General features: G+C 34.8%; 1 protein-coding gene across 4 annotated transcripts; it reads left to right on the top strand.

The window, feature by feature from the left end:
• The first annotated feature begins 14301 nt into the window (after positions 1-14301).
• LOC122304262 (protein trichome birefringence-like 16) lies at positions 14302-19155 on the top strand. Of its 4 annotated transcripts, none has more exons than XM_043116424.1 (6): positions 14302-14373; positions 15145-15296; positions 15793-15966; positions 16366-16551; positions 17187-17382; positions 17823-19155. In XM_043116424.1, the coding sequence occupies exons 2-6, from the start codon at positions 15146-15148 to the stop codon at positions 18649-18651; spliced, it is 1536 nt and encodes a 511-aa protein (XP_042972358.1). In that variant the 5' UTR covers positions 14302-14373; position 15145; the 3' UTR covers positions 18652-19155. The 4 variants fall into 4 exon arrangements, with proteins under 4 accessions (XP_042972358.1, XP_042972357.1, XP_042972355.1 ...); XM_043116423.1 differs by having other exon boundaries at positions 14320-14741; XM_043116421.1 differs by having other exon boundaries at positions 14321-14685.
• Positions 19156-19799: the final 644 nt, after the last annotated feature.

Genomic DNA, 19799 nt, shown 5'->3' with positions numbered 1-19799 from the left:
AACTAAACCAGGTACTAAGTTAACTGTATATGTCATATATTTATCATTTCAAAAATAAATAAATAATGCATTAATTTAAAATTTATAAAATAATTTTTTAAGAATTAAATTATTTAATCATCTAATTAGAATAAAAATTTTATTATTGGGATTAAACTATATGTACCAAACAAATTGCTCTACCCTGCCAGCTTTTATTATTTAAAATATCATATATGCATATATATATATATACAAAGATTTAAGTGTACATATAATGCGAGTAAAAAAAAAGATTTTAGTGTACGTATGTATAGTTGTTTTCTAAAAGGGTAGGTATATCTGATAAATATGAATTAATGCATGAGGAAAAGTTATTTCAATTAGCTATGTAGCAGCAATATGGTGCGTACGTACAGATCAGACCATCAATTTTAAGCTTATCCACCAATAGGTCTAAAATATTCAATGAGACTTACAACTGTTCCCTATACCCCGCTACCCCACCCCCATTCGCCCTGCCCTCACATGGGAGAGGGCGAGGAGGGCCCAACCCCGCCCCGCCCCTACATATATATTATATAAAAACATAAATATTTATATATATTCGAAAGCATAAATATATGTTTATATATATAAATATAAATATATTTTTATATTTTACAAATTGTGTATATATAAATATATATTACAATTTGTTAGACTTGTTTACAAGTATGCATTAACAAATTTAAAAACTATATAGTTTAAAATTACTACACTACAACTTACATAAAATATACACTAATAAATTTAAAAATTATATAATTTTTAAATTATAGTCATATTTACAAAATTTAAATTTACAATTTGGATCTGAAAAATATTTTTGATCACTTTTGGATCTAGAAATAATTTTTAAATATAAAAAATAGTAATTTTTTAAAGGAAAAATGAGGCGGGGCGGGACAGGTATTCGCTTTGCACCCTGCCTACCCGCCCCCGAGATGAGGGGTCGGGAGACGGATGGAAAAACCCCACCCCCGTACCATGCGGGCGGGGTGCGGGAGGGGGCTACCTCGCACCGACCCGCACCCCTAGTTTCCTAACAAAGGTCAGAGAGTCCATTTTCAAGCGTGCTAGCCTACGTCAAGGTGGCCTTTGGATTCTTTATATTTGCGTCGGTTTGAAGGAGGGTATTTTAGTCTTTTGTAGGATTTGTGATCATGATGTTCTGGTAGGGATATTTTCCCCATATTAATTTCACTTCACACAAATCTCTCTCTCATCTTCCCGAACTTTCTCTATGAACTCAAACCCCTTTCATTCGCCGTGTAGCTCCTTGCAAAGAGAAAGGAACCACCTCTCTTGGTGAACTTGAGATTCTTTTCCCCTTGCCGATACTCCTACCCAGCCAACGTTAAACTGAAATACCACCCCTTGCCAATAACTCATTTTCACTCTCTTTTCGTTAGCCAATCTTGTTATTGTTTCCTTAGGACTCTTATAGGTTTGTGGGTTTTTTTTTTACTTTCTTCATTTCTATGGTTCTCTGAGTTTGACAAGAAACTTTCCCTTTGTTTTTTGTTTTCTCAAAAAATTTTCAAGTTCCAATTTTTTTACTCCATTCCTGTCTCCATGGTACTCTGAGTTTGCCAAGAAACTCTGCCTCTATTTTCTGTTTTTTTGTTGTGTTTGACAGATCTATATCTATTCCTTTAGATCTGTTAGTTTTCACTTGATTTTTGTTTGGCCCACCATGAAGCCCTTCGTTAATGGTGGAACATCTGGTATGCTCACTACGTGCGTCATCCAACCCATCGATATGATCAAGATGCGTCACGTTCCGTATAGATCAGTTTTCATGTTTTTAATCTCTATTTTTACTAACATCCATTAGAAAGTTATGATCTTTTTGTTTGCAATTTGGATTCTCTTATGGGTTTCAGATCTATGATCTAGTGGTCTTTTTTCCTGGAATTTGTCTTCTATCTTCAGTGGCATAGTATGTTTAAATATTTTATAGATTTGTGCTTTTATTTGTTTGTTTGTGTTTTGATTTGTGTAGGTGAGGATTCAATTGGGCTAGGGATCAGCAGGCCGAGTGGCGAGGACCATGCTTAAGGAGGAGGGCTTTGGTGCCTTTTACAAGGTTTGGATCTATAAACCCACAAAAATCTGCACTTTCTACTTGCAGAAAAAAAAAAGGTTAAATTTGCCATTATTTGAGTTGTTGATGTAGTTTTATAAAGATGCATGCTTTTTCAAGTACATAATTCGGTTTTTATTTTCACAAGATCTATATGAAAATATGGATGTCTATAATGATTTAGTGAAAAACTTGAGTTTCTTATGTTGGTGTGTCATTTGACTGGAGTATGAATTGGTCATTAATTGATAATTATTATCTTAATTGTTTTCAAATGAGCTATAATACAAGGTGGGGATTGTCTTACACTATTAGCTAGTTGTTAACTTTTTGGACAAGTTAGAATTTTGATCATAGATCACATCTGAGTGTTTTTGTTTTCTTTTTATTTTGTCATTGTTCTTTTTTAAGGTTGTTGTTTGTTTCGGTGTAGAGTTGTTTCTAGTGTTGCTTTATTTCCAGTGTAGAGTTGATCTTTTATTGCTTCGCTTTATTTTATTTGTTCTTATTTCTAGTGTTGTAAATATTTTTTTAAAATTTCTATTTTTTAGTATAAATATGCAATTAGTTATATATGGTTTTTTTTAAGCCTTGTTGTTTGTTATGGAGATGAGAGCTTACTGTTTTTTCTTTCTTTATCTTTTTTGGGGCAGGGAGTGAGGGGGTTGGGGGTTTGGAGTGTGTGTCAAGTAGAATTGTGAATGGGCCTCTTGTAAAGGCTTCCTCATTTGGAATTTCAAGAGTTTATGAGAGAAAGGTTTATTTTATTTTTGGGTTTTTTTTTTTTTGAGAAGGGGGGGGGGGGGGGTTTGTGATGTGATACTCATTCTCATACTATCATAGGATGGAATGTCATTAACACGATATCATGTTAATAGATTATGCATGTTTGGCCGATCATGTTAATAGATTCTACATGTTTGGCCTATACACCCATCGTTTTATAAGTTACTTTACAAAAATGCCCCTAATTTAAAACATAAATGTATGAAAGGTTGTAAAAAGTGTTGTATGTATATTATTTTCCTAACTTTCATATATCCAACCGTTGCCATAGGCTATTCCCTTTAGTGCTAGATAATCTCTTGCATGTCTGCCCTTAGTTGACCATAATCGATCTAACTTTCACTTGTGAATGATCCTGCCAGTATTTGATTTTGTTCTTATCTCTCTTTAAGGCATGCTTGAATATAATTGATGTATTAGGTTTGAAGTAATGATAGCTAAACTTGAGTAATAATATTATGTTTCTTGTTTATGAGATATTATGTTTTTGGGATGGAATTGTTGATATTATGTTTTATGCTCCTGTGCATTCAACTGGGTAGAGACACAGTAGTACATATGCTGTTGATTAAGCATATAATCTATTGAGAGCACGAATAAATAAGTTTTCAAGTAGCTAACTTTTGTGCCACATTCCAAACTTCAAATTCTAATTTGCTAAATAATATTGTTGATGATAGTACTATTTTCATGGTTCTACAATCTATTATTATAGGAAGAACCACTTTTCCAAGTACTTTCTGACTTTTTATTACCTCAGTTTTTGGGTTTGATTTTTTGATTATTTCTGCTACATTTTTTTTCTTCTTATTATTGCTTGACTATAGGGATTAGGTTTTATTTGTTTTTGAGTTTTTTTTTTATAAGTTTTTTAATAACTTCTATGGATCTCTAAGTTTTATGATATTAGTTGCTGAGAGCACGAATAAATAAGTTTTCAAGTAGCTGACTTTTGAGCCACATTCCAAACATCAAATTCTAATTTGCTAAATAATCTGAACAAACATATCTAATGCATAGATAGACTATATATAATATAAACACACAACAGGCAATACGACTGACTTTTTTAATATACGTTCAAACCTTTGCACCACTGTATTGCTTTGCCACACCTAATTTGAGAGTGACAGAACACAAATAAGTTTTCTGAATTGAGTTTTGTGATATGTTTTTTAATAAGTTTTATGAATTTCATGGTTTCATGGTATCAGTTCATTTCTTAGAAATATGAACAAACATATGTAATGCATAGCTAAACTTATACTATAAACACACAAAAGAAAGTTAGACTCACTTTTCAATCTTCCTTGAAACCGTAGCATCAATGCACTGAAAGTAATAAAAGGTATTAGTCACTTTTCAAATGTTTGCAGCACTGCACTAAAAGTAATATAAGGGGTTTCTTAAACCCAATTCAATGCCTCTTGGGTTCCTACGAAACATGTCTCTTGGTATTCAAACTTTGAATATAACTACTGCACTGCTTGGCCATTCGGCTACCTCATTAAGTGATTGAAAATTACTAATTTCTCCCTGCCTACACACACTGACATAAAAAGTAACTTATTATAAATTATAAGTTATACTGCATATTATAAATTTATAAGTTATTTCTATTATATGTGATTAAAATCTACCTCCACAGATTTATAACTTATATTTTCTCTCTGTTTGTAGCTTCCATTCATGGACAATATTCACAAATTCAATAGCTGGCAGACGTACAAAAGGGGGAAAAGAGAGCAAATGGGACTGTAGTTTTTCCAAATTGTAACATTATAATAACTGAGATAAAGGATTAAGGACAATAGTCGACAATCAGAGAGAAAAGATTAAGGACAATATCACCCTCTTTGTAATTATTGTCCTTCGACTGAACGACCCTTCCAATAGAAAATGTAGTGATTACCTATGTTACCACTTTCACATTTATCAATTTCTTACAGATTGCAAGTTATTAGATAATGGAATTCAAACGGACACAACATAAATGGTCACAAATGGTGGCTTAACTGCTATTTAACGGGAACAATAAAACTAACGGTAAAACAACATTTTCTATTAAAACAAGAAATTCTATTTTATAGACACTTTTTATATATAGAAGATATAATTTTATTTTATGGAAATATTAATTTTTTTTATATATTATTGGTCTAGATATTGATAATAAAATATTTTATTATGAATCCAATTGTAATTGTGAATTATTTATATAGTTATCTTTATATTATATATGAAATTGTATTAATTGAGTTAAAAATAAATATATAGTCAGCTCAACCCATTTATATGAAGCGGGTTAAACTGTTTGTATCCAAGTTAACCTAATAAAAGTTCATTATTAAATTGGTTAAGTGGATCGTATCGTGTCATCCATTATTTATATGGGTTATGTTAGGGTTTATAGTAGGACATGTTTAATTAAACGAGCCATGTTTGAGTTGACCTATATAATATAATACACATAATTTGATACGATACGAACATGACCTACAAACACGAATTACCACTTTCACTGCAAACTCGGTTAGTATTCTAATCAAATAAAAAAACTGATCCAACAAATAGAAACTATGTCATGATTAATAATAAAAGAAAACATTCTTATTATATAAAATAAGTATTTTAAAAATATATATATATATATACACAAGTTGCATGCAGTGACAAAACTAGGAATTTGTTTCAGGTGGGGCTAAGTAAAGCTAAAAGTATAGCAATATGTTTTTTATTCTATTTCTATACTTTTTTATTTTTATTTTTATTTTTGCAGTATAGAACTATCAGATAGTAAGATCTAAAATAAAAATAAAATACATTTAATACAACCTATGTATTAAAAATATATATCATGTGTCAAAGAACAATATATCATTAAAATAACAAAAAACTATAAGTAAATAATCTATAAGATCAAAATAATTTTGTAAAGGGGGGCCAAATGACATTGCTATAAGCATATTCCTACAACAAGCTAATGGATAAAGGAGAGAAGGTTGGCCAATTTTTTATAATTAAAATTAGGGGTGCTATCCACATGGTGCGAGGCAGGAGGACCCTTTCCCATACCCCATACCATGCGGTGTAGGGATTTTCATCCCCGTCCCCCACCCCCCCGGTAGCGGGGGGTGGGGTTGAAACAGACCGCACCCCACCCTACCCCCTGCTTAACCTCATGACTCCATGGGTCTATAATTTTTTTTTTTTTTTGGTCTAAAATTTTTGTTTAGACCCAAATTATAACGTAATTTAATTTATAAATTAAAATTTATACATTCAAGAAGAATATAAACTCATTCAAAAAGAATATATAACTGATTCTTCCTTGTACTGCTACCCCAATATCTCATCGAGGCTTCTATCATGGTTATATCTTGCTTTGGGATCATTCCTTCGGTCATTCTTTATAACTAAATAGGTTTGATATATATATATTAATATAATGGGTGAGCTCAACAACTCAGTCAGTGAAAGTCAGTACCAATAATGTGAACAGATAAGCAGAATATAATGAGTAGATTACCATAAGCAGATATTAATACACAAATAATATAATGGACATGCAACAATAAACAGGTAGACATTTAATATATAGAAACAAGCTTCATTCCAAATAAGATATTACCAACAATTGCAATAATTATTAATTCAAAATTGAATATAACTTAGTCATAATCGTATGAAAAATATACTGATAACTCAACATTTATTAGCAGACTCATTATTTTCTTCTTTATCTTTTCTTTTCACAAGTTTTCACTTGTATCATTGTTCATTGCTCATTATTCATGGTATCTTGTAATATGCATGTATGGTTTCACTCATTAGTGGGTTGTGTGCCCTTTACACCCCTTCATTACATAGGGTTGTCATCTCACAAGACTTAGGGGTCTCTTGCCAGAGGGTATGCATCTCTTAGGGACTACATCCACCACCCTAGATATTTTGCATTATCCCATAATTAGATATGGTACCAATCTCAAGGCCAGAAAATCTCTGTTTGAGTATTTTAATTAGGGGTGGGCAGGGGGGGCCCGCCCCTATTTTTCCCACCCTCGCATGGGCAGACGGGCTACCCCGCACCACCATGTGGGGGCAGGGGCCCCCGCCCTGCATGGAAGACCACTAGTGGGGGCAAGTTAAATTCAAGTTGATAGACTGCTTTGGCCTCATAGACGAACCTTTATATAGAAGGCCAAGACAATACAATAGTCATACATAAGCAATGTGGGACCTAATGTTAATTAGTTATTGGAGACTTAGCGATAGTTAGCAAAGGCATAGGACCCGCCCATTTTGGCTTAAGTGAATATGGGATCTTATTGTGTGAAGGGCGAAAGGAGATTCTAGAGGTTATACGAGGGATTCTGGCATATGCCCATTTAAAACCTTATGCTATGCATCCAAGTGGAGCTAAGATGCACCGAGATCTCAAGAAATGATATTGGTGGGAAGGGGTGAAGAAGAACATCGTTCAGTTTATCGAGAGATGTGATACTTGTAGTAGGGTGAAGGCAAAACTCGTGGTAGGATATCGCCATGGAGTTGGTGGTAGGATTACTTGACCTGTTATGAGTAAGGATGCAATATCGATCAATTAACCAAGAGTGCTCACTTCTTGCCAGTCACTACTTCTGATACGATAAGTATGCTCATCCAACTATATGTAAGAGAAGTGGTAAGATTACATGGAATTCCTAGGACCATAGTAACGAATCGGGATCCTAAGTTTGCATACAATATTTGCTATCAGACAACTATCCATATGGCCACTTAAGAGGCACGTTATAGGGGGAAATGTAGATCATTTATCTGTTGGGATGAGATAGGAGAAGCCCAGTAACTCAGACCTAAGATAGTCCAAGAGATGATAGAACAAGTCAAGCTCATACGGGCGAGGATGGCTACCGCCCAAACTAGACGGAAGAGTTATGGCGACACTAGGAGGAGATAACTAGCTTTTGATGAAGGAGATTAGATGTACCTCAAGGTATTACCAATGAAAAGTGTTAAGAGATTTGGGCTAAGATGGAAGCTAAGCCCAAGATATATTGGACCCTATCAGATGATGGAAATGTTTGGCCCAATACTATATCAATTTTGGTTGCCAATAGAATACGAATGTATTCACAACGTGTTCCATGTCTCATCGCTTAGGAAAAGTTTTAGGAACTAGAAACCTTGAGTAATTGAATTAAATATAGTTTACTTACAATCAAATCTTACACACAAAGAAAGACTTGTACAAATAGTGGATAGAAAGGAGAAAAGATTGAGGTCATAGATCGTTCCCTTGGTAAAGGTGCAATGGGGGAATGTAGAAAATGGGGAGTTTACCGGAAAAAGCAAGCAGATCATGTAGGAGCAATCTTCATATTTTTTTGAGCCTGATTATGAGCTGTAATGCACTAGTAAAGGGCATTATAGACAAAGCATGATAACAACTACATCTATAAAATGACTATCATTCTACCCAGACCTCAATTCATAAGTGTGAATAATAAGGAAAACATAATGTTTTGGGAGAAAAGAGTTGCCAGGAAGGTAGCCATACCTCCCAAAGTCATGCAATGATTCATAGAAGAACGATGCGAGAAGAAGAGGAGAGAAGACAAACAATGATGATTAGTAGAGGGCCAAAGGTATAATATTTGAAATGTTGGACCATGAAGGCATGGGTGCGACCAGAAGATAGGCATGTCAGAACGTGGTCAGCAAGATGAAGACGTGGGTGAAGATTCACCGAATTCTAGTGAGGATACCAGAGACCACAATCGAAGGACACGGTCGAAGAAGAAGACGGAGGAGGCATGATGAGTCATCTTAAGTCTTGATCTCAAACGATGAAGGTCAGACCAGTGTTTTCATTTCCATTCCATTCAGGCTAGAATGGCCGGATTTTTTCGTGCCAGAAGAGTAACCGACACTAGTTTGGTGGATGTTCCATACCAGCTGAAATTCCAATCATTTTGGTGTTTACCGGCCCATTACGATCGAATTCCAGTATTCTAGCCGAAATAAGCATATGGTCTGAAATATTGATGAATAAGAGTCTTTAAAATAGAGAGATAGGGGAGGAAGGGGAAGAAATAGTCTGTATGAAATCCCTAGAATCATGATTAACAAAACATAGGGCATCCAAAATTAAAACCAAGAAATTGTGATGAAGATTGGGATTTTATATTTTGAAAAGAAATTTTTACAGCTCCTCGTGAAGAACTAGATTACAAGACAAAAAGATATCATAGAAAGACACAAAGGGCTCAAACTCATTGCAATATGAAGTATTAGGCACTAATTCCATGTGAACAAACAAGAATTACAAACAAAAGGTGTAACCATTAAAAAGTGATATCAAAGAGAAAAGAAGTCACGCCCGCCTTCTAAAATTCAAAACCAGCCTCATGTTCACACTCAACTTCCGCCGATGCTAAAAACATGGTCACCTACAAAAAGCACAATCACCTCTCTCTCTCTCTCTCTCTCTCTCTCTCTCTCAAAAAGAATTTTCTCTAATTCTTTCTCCTATCTTTTTGGAGCAATGAGAAAACTCTCTTAACTTTTTTTTTTTTTAAAATAAACTCTCGTAGGGGAGGTTTATATAGTGAGTTTAGTTGAGATGAGATAAGATGAAAGTTGAATAAAACATTGTTAGAATATTATTTTTTGATATCATTTTTGCTTTAGAATTTGAAAAAATTGAATTGTTTATTATTTTGTGTGGGAGTTTTAAAAAATTGTAATGATTTTATGAAATGAAATGAGATAAGTTAAAAGGCTTCTTGTATCCAAACAGCTCCTTTACTGAGCAAGTACACCTGCAAATAAAAATATTCATTATTCTCTCTTAACTCTCTTGAGCAATGTGTACTACCTTAAGTACAAATGAAAAAACCCACTGGCAATTCATCAATTTCTTCGCTTTTTACCATGCTTCATTTATCAGCCTTGAATAAATTTTCACTTTTTATTATATTTTAAATATTTATATTGATATTTTTAAGATTTAGAATGCAATTTTTTTTATATAAAGATTATTTCAAAATGATACAACGAAATGTACCAGTATCAAAATATTACATACTAGTACCTTAACCGAAACGAAATTCAAAAATTTAGGTTAGACTACTAATGCAATTGAGGGAAAGCTCCATCTGTGTTCAAAAGCTATCAGAGTCATGGCAGGTCCCCCATTAGAACTCATCTTCCTTGAAAGGATCAGACAAAGGAGAGCCTTAACTGAATTTTGAGGACAAAATTGTTTATAATGATGGAAAGATGTGAGGGTCCTACCTAACGTGAAAGGGGACAGTCCATTTATTGGAGTTAAAGCAAAAGGCAAAGACGAGAAGTACTCTAATGGTCTTAGGAATAACATCAAGAGACATTGAGTGCAGCTAGTTCAACGTCTGGCAGAGTAAACACTATGGGAATCCAACTGATATGTCCCAGAGTAAGGTAGAGATGAGGAAAACTCGGCCATGACAGACAAGCTATAAAAGTTGTCTATTGTGAAGGCAAGAATGGGGAGCTAAATTGGCTGGTCAACTTGAAAGGAGAGTTACCCACCAAGGCGAGAAAAGATCACTCATCAAAGAGGAACTACATACAACTATTGACATAATCAGTCATGAGAACTTTTCGTGATAACATGAAAGAATTCAGAAAAATGTTAGCAACAAGTATAGAAGCCGACACTCCATCTGAAATGTCATATCTGAAGTGGCTCTGCAATTAAAGGTAAAGGATCAACCAGTCATGTCATTAGGACCCAGAAATATGGACCGACACCACATAGAGAACCCTTGTTCAAAAGAGAACAGAGGAGTTGGTAGACCACAGGGTGTGCAAGACCATGCCCTAGTCACTTGTCTTTGTCATCCTCTAATATGAGAAGATGATGATGAAATACTCCTATTGAAGCATACTTGGAATTAGAGATATGTTAAAAAAGACATCTAACATTTTCACTCTATTTAAAGGATTTAGATGTGGACGAGATGTCACTTTTGAGACCTTATTACCGAAGAACTCGAAAAGGAAACTACTAGGGAAAAGCAAGAAGCAAGGAGACAATGAGAAGACTTTCGATATTGAAAAGTTGGTTAGTTTTTAAGATAGTGCTGGGCAATGAGGGTGACTGTTGTGTGTAAGAGACATTACATCATTTTTTGTAATCTTATTCCCTTTTTCTGTAAGCATAAATAAATATTTCTAGCACTACATTTTGAACTACATTTACTCGCAAATTTCTTATGTTTTCAATGTGTTTTTTGCTTTTAATTGCTTTCTACTACTGATGATGATATTTTGTTGGGAGCCCTGGATACTGAGTGTGTATGTCTATAGTGTTAGCAAGAGTTTATCATCATGGTACGGGAAAAAAAATCCCTTGGAACCATTTTGTGAAGCATTACCACGCACATCACATGAGAAGGAGAATGCCTCGTGAGGAGTGGGGTGGAATGATATCGTACTTGGCCTTACCTATAATCGGTATGTGGGATCCCCCAATGTATCATGTGTTGGTGTTTTCGAATTGATCACGGTTGGGTAGAGTAGCATCTCTAGGGCACTAAGTTTTAGTGTGCCTATGAGCAAGTGTGTGCTTAAGAGTATTGGTGGAAATGCCTATGAGTAAAGAACGATACTTGACCTATTAGTGGTTTTTACAGGTTTTCTATTATATGGAGATAGGTAACTCCTTGCCATAATAGTACTCTTGAGTTTTATTTATTTTGCATAAAGAGAGGGCTATGTCTTGAGAGGGTGATTCCTTGATGTGGCTATATATGAATATGTTTTCATTGAGAGGAATGATTTCTTACCAAGTTTTGACGATGCATGAATCTGCAAGAGATAGGGTGATACCTCCCCATGCACATGCGAGTACTTCCAACATTTACATGAAATCTTTTCATTGCATCTTCGATATCATTTTCTTTCATAATATTCTTGTCGTAGCTGCTTAATCTACATATAGTTTCGTTCTTGAGACCATAGACTGTTATGTGGGTTCAGACCCCGACATGATGCTCGAGGAAGATGAGTCAATCCCACCCAAATCTTGATTGAGGAGACTATTACCCGTTTTAGCACCAGTGTTCACTGTAGCTACTTCATACCTTTTGTAGGATGTTCATAACTGAGCTGAGTGCTCATTTGTAGCTTAGTCGACTGCCTATGGTGGCTAACCCTATATATTCTTGAACTATGTAATGTTTTGAGGATATGAAGGGCGAGAAACCCCTTTGGTATGAAGTCTAGATTTTGGTACATACACACTTGTTTACGTTGTTATTTATTTATTTTTTTTAAGCAAGTGAATAGACTTCATTAAAAAAGTAGAAAAGATGATACATGAGGAGGGGGTGAGGTTCCCCAACAAATGCTCCAGAATAATAACAATAGTGCAAATGAGTGGATAAAAAAACAAAGAAAACGGATTTTAGCAATCAATTTCTTGATCTTTACCCATGTTCTACTAAGAGGACACCGTCTTAAAAGACGGTAATAAGACGTTCACAAAAAAATGCGAACAGCTCCGCTAGAAGCGACGAGGGGGGCAGGTGCACTGTTGTTTGTTGTCTTAAGATGATTTTTGGAAAGATCCGCAATCCTTTCTTCAAGATCACCGGTTAGGGAAAGCAAAAATATAGTAGAAACTATGGCATCGGGTGGATTGATCTGTGGCCAATAAACATCTGCAAACCCGCACACTTGTGAAGGCGTGAGACAGCCATGTGCCAGTGGGAAGAGGATGGGGTGGGCCAGATCTGAAAGATCTTGGTGAGATGAAGCGGCTAGAACGGTGCGTGTAGCCGTTGGAGGCCTCGGAGTGTGGTGACACGTGAAGGCCACGCGCGGAAACAAGCCGGGCGTGAGGACAACGCGCCGAGACTTTTAGCTCGACTTTGTATCTTCCCAGTAGATCAACGGCTTTAGAAAGCAGTGGTGTGGTGTGTGTGGGCTGAAGGAGGCCGGAGAGGAGCAGATATGACCAAAACCAAACCATAGGAGAGAGGAGGAAAAAAATATTACTTTAAAAATATATTCACAGTACAGAAAGGAAAAAGAGAAGGAAAGGAGGGTGAAAACCATAGCTCCACCCTCCTCTCCAGCCATGGCTATCACGAGAATAGAGTTTTCTAAAAAAAAAGTAGACTGTCTCTCTTTAAAAACTGAACTGGCCGCAATGAGAGTCACTTGTTTACGTTGTTATTACAACGTGTTTTATTTATATTTTCATTGCAATTGAACAAATTCTATACACATGTACTTCTCTTTGGATTAGTACACACCTGACCATTCTTCTGGATATTAACCAATAGGCCAACGTCCTTGTTACCATGGTACCTCACTTAATCTTTCACGAAGGACGAGGTGCCACATAAACTTTGGTGACTTGGGACCAATCGAGGTACCCAAAGATGGCTATACAAAGAGCGAGTCACTCCAAAGGCGCTAGACTGCTAGATGGGTTGCCTGAAATAAATTGCTCAAACTATTCAAAATTAAAATTTAAAAAGGAAAATAAATAAATAAATAAAAAGGATGAGAAAAGAAACGAAAACCTGGAAGCAAGGTATTTATTATTGAGTGGGGCTAATTACCGCTAGTACAAATTTTCTTATTTTTTTTAAATATTTTTTTAACATCCTTAATTATTAAGAAGAAATTAAAAAAATTATAATTTTACTGATTTAGTTACACAGATAAGATAAGATAAGATAAAAATTAAAAATTAAATAAAATATTATTATAATAAAATTTTTTAATATTATTTTTATTTTGAGACTTGAAAAAATTAAATTATTTATTATATTTTATGTAAAAATTTAAAAAAATTATAATGATTAGATGAGATGATTTATATAACCAAACAAAATTTTAATAGTTATTTTGTTAACTAATAAAAAAATTAAAATACTTGAACGTTAATTTTAAACGATAATATAAAAGGATTAAACAACATTATTTATTATTATTATTATTATTATTATTATGAACTATTGGCAGTATTGACAGGGGAGAAGGCCATGAAAGATGCTACATATTGAGTCCTTATTTGCGTGTTGATAATTTTTTTTAATTTAATAATTAAGAAATTATTTTTTAATAATATTATAATTTTTTATTTATTTTAAAAGCATATATGATAATTTAAAAAATACATTAAAAAAATACATTTATTGAAACATTTTATAGGGACATTCTATCCGTGGCTTCGGTGCCCTCGAAGGCTATTTATTATTGAGCAATGCTACATACAGTCACTTTTACGTATTATTTGAACATTTCATTAATATGATTGATTGGATTAATTTTTTTTAATATCCAACTAATTATATTATTAGAATGTATAAAAGAATGCATAAAAATAACTTCACAAAGAATTTTTGTTTATTATTTAATAGAAAGAAGAATCAATGAATCAGTACCGTCGTCTTCTCCATCTGTTTAAAAGGTTGCAGGTGCGTGCCTGCCTGAATGTAAACCAAAACTGATTGATTGATTGCTCAACCTGGTTTGCATTTCGTTCCCAAAATCTCCTCTTTCGGAAGGACTTCTTTCCGCTACATTCGCCTGCCCTCTCTCTCTCTCCTTCTCTCTTCTGCGAATTCCTCCATTTTCGAGTTCCATATTTTCTTGGCCGTTTCACAACCATTCTTCCAAAGATCCTTCCTTTTTAGCAACTAATTCTTCAGCCATTATATTTATTTTCCTTTTTTTTTTTTGAATATCTGTACGGATACTCGTGAATTCTGGGCGCCACTGTTCACGAGGTAAATCTCTTCCCGAGAGCGTCCAGAAAATAAAGTAGATTTTCTTCGTTAATTCGGTAAATTCTTTTATTGTTTAGTTTCTTTGATAAAAACCGTTGGGATCCTTTATTGGTTGTTTGGATTCATTTGGTTGAATTTTTACTTAGCTGACCGTTGGCTTCGTACTTCAGAGTCAGATTGTTTCTAATTTTGGTTTTCTTTTGTTTTTTTTTTTTTTCCCCTTTTGATTGGCATTTTATCTGCTTTTGCATGCTATAAAGATGCTCGGAAAATAGCACTAAGAATATCTTTTTTTAGCCTCAGCTTCTGATCTGGGATTTAACGAAAATCGTATCTCATTTGTTTATTAACTTCTTTCCTGTAATTTCCAGTTTCTAAATTCTGAAAAATTACGTGTTAACTTGAAAATAAAGTACTTTATTTGACGGGTTCTGACTATGTTCTGATTTGCATATACAGGATGAAAGGAGGATTCTATGGATTGAGGGGTAGAGAACTCTCTCTAATTACTATTGTTCTTATGTGCACAGCCTTTCTTTTTTGGGCCTGGGAGAAAACGCCGCCTCTCACTAACTTGACGCCACCGGAAACCCGGTTGAGGTTGTCTCCAGGTTCGCCTTCAGATGACATATAAACATAGATGTTACTGTTGTTTCTTTGTACTTATTCGGATAGATGATCCTATTCCATTTGTTATTGCCAATAAATAAAAAAATATTACAAGAAGTTCAAATTAGAACAAAACCCATCAGGATTTGTTGGAAATCTCCCTCGAGATGTGTGAAAGGTTGGTGTTATACATGTTGCACCTTCATGCCTAGACGTAAGGGTTCTTATTTTCGAGCTGCAGTAATTGAGGCTTTGTCAACGGATCCTGTCAAAGAATGATGAAACTCGACATGAATCTTAGTAATTAGCTGAGAAGGATAGGTGATCCTTGTGGAACAAGAGAAGGCTCTCGTTATAGTTCTTTGCATGGAATGAATAGATACACTTTGAACTTAGAAGCTTAAAAGGATACATTGACTAGTAATTATGCTATTGTAATGGTTAGTGTTTATTTTTTTACAATTTTGCATTTTTTTGGTCTTCTCTCATGTTGTGCAGATGATCTTGTGAGTAAGCCTGTAGCCAGCTTGTTGTCGCCAAAATCAAAAGGTGTATCATCGTTTGCGGAAAAAGTGATTGAACAGGTAGCAGCTCCTTTGATTTCTTCACAAAAATCAACCGAAAGGAGTGTGATTAAGAGCAATCCAGTAAACACCACAGATCGGAATGTAGGTAAGATTTTTTTGTTACTTGGTATTTTAGATAAAAAGAATGACAAGTTCTGTAGTACTCTGTTTATTCTTGTTTTATCCTATATTTGATGTTCTCTTTTTGGGGAGACTTAAGACAGTTTTGCTTTGCCACTTGGATATCCCTATATGTGCTTCTTACTGTCAAACTATAATTGCCATCTCACAGCATGACTATTAGTTACTGAAATCTCGTTTTGCTTATATTCTGAATGGTTATATGTATTTAACAATCCTAGATATACTAATTAGTATTTTGAACTTGGTTTGAATCTTCAATTATTTTTCTTGTTCTTCTAAACTTCCATGTCCCCCATCCATACATTTTAGATGCCGTGAATTGTTGGGGTTTTAGTCTTTGTATTTTATTGTGCTTGTGCAGAAATCCTCGCAAGTCTATCAGAAGAAGAAGCAAAAGGCAAACAGATTCAGGAACCACAAACATATGTTGGTGCACAAGGTCCTACAATTCGAACGGAAGTAGAGGGAAATCATAACAAAATGATAGAACAAGTTTCAGAACAACTAGAAGTGGATATGGTAGCACAAGTGACTATAGAAAACCGAGGTAGAATATTCTTTTTATATTTATTATAGTACTTAGCTTTTTCTTAAGAATTCTTTTGTGCTTTCCTCAAACTTACACAAAACTTCTGCAAGAGAATCTACAATGACTAGTTTGTTCTAGATGTGTTACCTTAAGGAATTTGCATCATGTAGTTTTACTTGAATGTGGCATAGTTGAGTTTACCTCATGGTAAGCTAGATATTTATGAGGGTGAGTTTATGCTGGAATTTGTGTCATGAGAGAATTTCATTGACATTGATCTGGAAAATCTTGGGCTGTTTCTTTTTTAAAAGGCTGCCTTTTCAATTTGAGTACCCTGTAACAACAGCAGCTTGTGAGGGAAGCACGCATGACATTTGCATAGAGCAATATGTACTTGGTGCTGAGGTGTTGACACTGTTCTCTTACACAAGTTGACATAATTCTAACATTGTCAAGTTTTACTGTTTTTTACCTTACAATTACATTTAAAGACCTTGATTATTGCATTCCAATTTATGCCTTTACTCAGTTCCATAGCAGAAGAATCAGTCAATTCTTCTGTGATGATATAAATTTCTTCCACATATTTGTTAACAGAAAAATTTTGTATCTTTAACTGATTCATGATTGTTTCTTTACTGACCTTACTCCAGATTGTAACTATGCAAAAGGAAAATGGGTTCCGGATGATAACCGGCCGTTATACTCTGGATTTGGTTGTAAGCAATGGCTATCAGGGATGTGGGCCTGCCGGTTGATGCAACGAACAGATTTTGCCTATGAGAAGCTTCGGTGGCAGCCTAAAAATTGTCAAATGGAAGAATTTGAAGGGTCTAAATTTTTGAGAAAGTATGTTGTGATTTTTAAAATTCAATACAATAGGATAGATTTTCCCATTGTTTTATCAAAATTAGAAGCTTGTTCAATGAAGTCTTTAACTATTTTTGAGGCTTGGTCTTTGTTTTCTGGCCTGGCCTGACCACAAAAACCTGCCAGCAGAAACCAATCTATCATGACCGTTTACCTGTAGCATTTGGTTGACACATATTTTTACTTAACCCTCCAAGAAATAATGTTTGCTGATACTAGTACTTCTCTGGTTCTTAGATGCATTTGCCTTCATTAAAATTACCTTGTATTTTCTTACATGTAAGCAGCCCAGCCCTGCCAAAGGCAGAATTATCTTCATCTCTACACTTAGTTTGGGTTGCTTTATTAAATTATTTTTTTTCTCTTTTTATGCATACCCCAGATACTATACAATATGATGCTTGTATTTGTGTATTCAGGATGCAAGGCAAAACTCTAGCTTTTGTTGGAGACTCATTGGGCAGGCAGCAGTTCCAGTCTTTGATGTGCATGATCACAGGTGGTGAGGAGAGGCATGATGTCATAGATGCGGGTAAGGAATATGGACTAGTCCAAGCTCGTGGTGATACTCGCCCTAGTGGCTGGGTGTATCGGTTCCTGAGCACCAATACGACCATCCTCTACTACTGGTCAGCAAGCCTCTGTGATGTGGAACCCATTGATAAGTCAAACCCAAACACTGATTATGCGATGCATCTTGATAGGCCACCGGCATTCTTGCGTCAATATCTTCACAAATTTGATGTTCTAGTACTCAATACAGGCCACCATTGGAATCGAGGAAAGCTTAAGGCTAACAAGTGGGTTATGCATGTTGGGGGTGTGCAAAATACCGATCGGAAGTTAGCAATGATTTGGGTTGCCAAAAACCTCACAATTCATAGTGTTGTTAATTGGGTGAACTCACAGCTTCCAAAACATCCAGGGTTGAAAGCCTTTTACAGAACCATCTCACCTAGGCATTTTGTTGGTGGGGACTGGAACACAGGAGGGAGCTGTGACAATACCATCCCTATGTCAGTGGGAAAAGAAGTATTACAAGATGAGTCCAGTGATGAGAGTGCTGCGAGTGCAGTGAAAGGAACTGGGATTAAGCTATTGGACATAACGGCTCTTTCCCATCTTAGAGATGAGGGTCATATATCCCGGTTTAGCAGAACAGCCAATCCAGGAGTGCAGGATTGCCTGCATTGGTGTCTACCTGGTGTTCCTGATACGTGGAATGAAATCCTTTTTGCACAAATTTAGTCCAGCGGAATAGTTGCTGAAGAATACTGCAGTGTGCCTTGAAAAGGTTCAGCTCCTCCTCCATCTGGCTTGGATATAGAAGCACCAATCGAATATTCTCAATTCCATGCCATTTCAAGGTAACATGGGATGGTAGTTATCCCGAGGCTGACTTCCTTAATGGGTGCTTATTTGCCGACTTTGTAAGGTTTGTTCTTTCTTTTTCTTTTTCTTTTTGGCGATGTGCAACATTAAGGTCCCCTGCAGTTTTCATGGTTGTAGATGCTTAGTTGACCATTTATTTGTTATGCCTTTTGACGTTATATTTCACTTCCTGAATTGGAGGTTAGCTGAGAAATACCACCACAATCAGGTGTGAGAAGGCCTTTCCTTTGAATGGAATCTTGGATTTCCATGGATTGGTCGATTTTAAATGCCTGTAGGCTGCAGTGGAGTAACAAAAAAGAAATTAGTGCATAGAACGACTGAAAGATACATTTATCGTAGGGTATATTGTTGAGCTTATTTATGAGTGATTTAATTTTGATAAATTATTTAAATGATATTTTATATACTGATCTACAAATTTTGATTTTTCTTTATAATAGTTTATATATCTATATCATAATTGCTAAAGCCACAAACGGGAATCTCCAGTCGGGATTCCGACAGTGGCTTAGTGATTAAGGTAGTGTTTTTATTAATGATGTTGTGTATTTAAAAAAAAAAAAAATTTAAAAGTATTAAAAAATAAATGAAAAAAAATACAAATTTGCACTGTCAGAGTCCCCATGTGTGGCCGTAGAGCCACTCTATATACGTACGCCTGTGTTCATAAGAATTCAAACATGCAATACATAATGTCCTCTTTAACATATTCTAATCATAAATTTATATACTGTACAATCCATTAAAATTTATATTTACGGGTTTAATAAGCCAATTAAGTCGAACTCGAGTTTGAGTTTATCCTAAACGAACAGCTTGTTAAGTAATCTTATTTAGAAAAATGTTAAATTATATTTTAAGAAAAGTTTATAAAAAAACTTGAATTTTCCAAATGTAGCTATTGAAATGTTAAAAATTTAAAATTTAAAATTTAAAATAATCAAATAAATCTTCTACGTAAAATTTTAATACTATTTTCTTGTTTGTGATTCCAACTCTTC

The sequence above is a fragment of the Carya illinoinensis genome, chromosome 3 (assembly GCF_018687715.1).
Source record: "Carya illinoinensis cultivar Pawnee chromosome 3, C.illinoinensisPawnee_v1, whole genome shotgun sequence".
Lineage (NCBI taxonomy): Eukaryota > Viridiplantae > Streptophyta > Magnoliopsida > Fagales > Juglandaceae > Carya > Carya illinoinensis.
The sequence above is the reverse complement of the archived record's forward strand: the minus strand, read 5'-3'. Positions and strand labels throughout refer to the sequence as shown.

Excerpts from the sequence above, each read along its gene's own strand:
- LOC122304262 (XM_043116424.1), top strand. The coding sequence starts at position 15,146 with ATGAAAGGAGGATTCTATGGATTGAGGGGTAGAGAACTCTCTCTAATT. Across the intron at positions 15,967-16,365 it reads CACCACAGATCGGAATGTAG|AAATCCTCGCAAGTCTATCA; the intron begins GTAAGATTTTTT and ends GTGCTTGTGCAG. Across the intron at positions 16,552-17,186 it reads AGTGACTATAGAAAACCGAG|ATTGTAACTATGCAAAAGGA; the intron begins GTAGAATATTCT and ends ACCTTACTCCAG.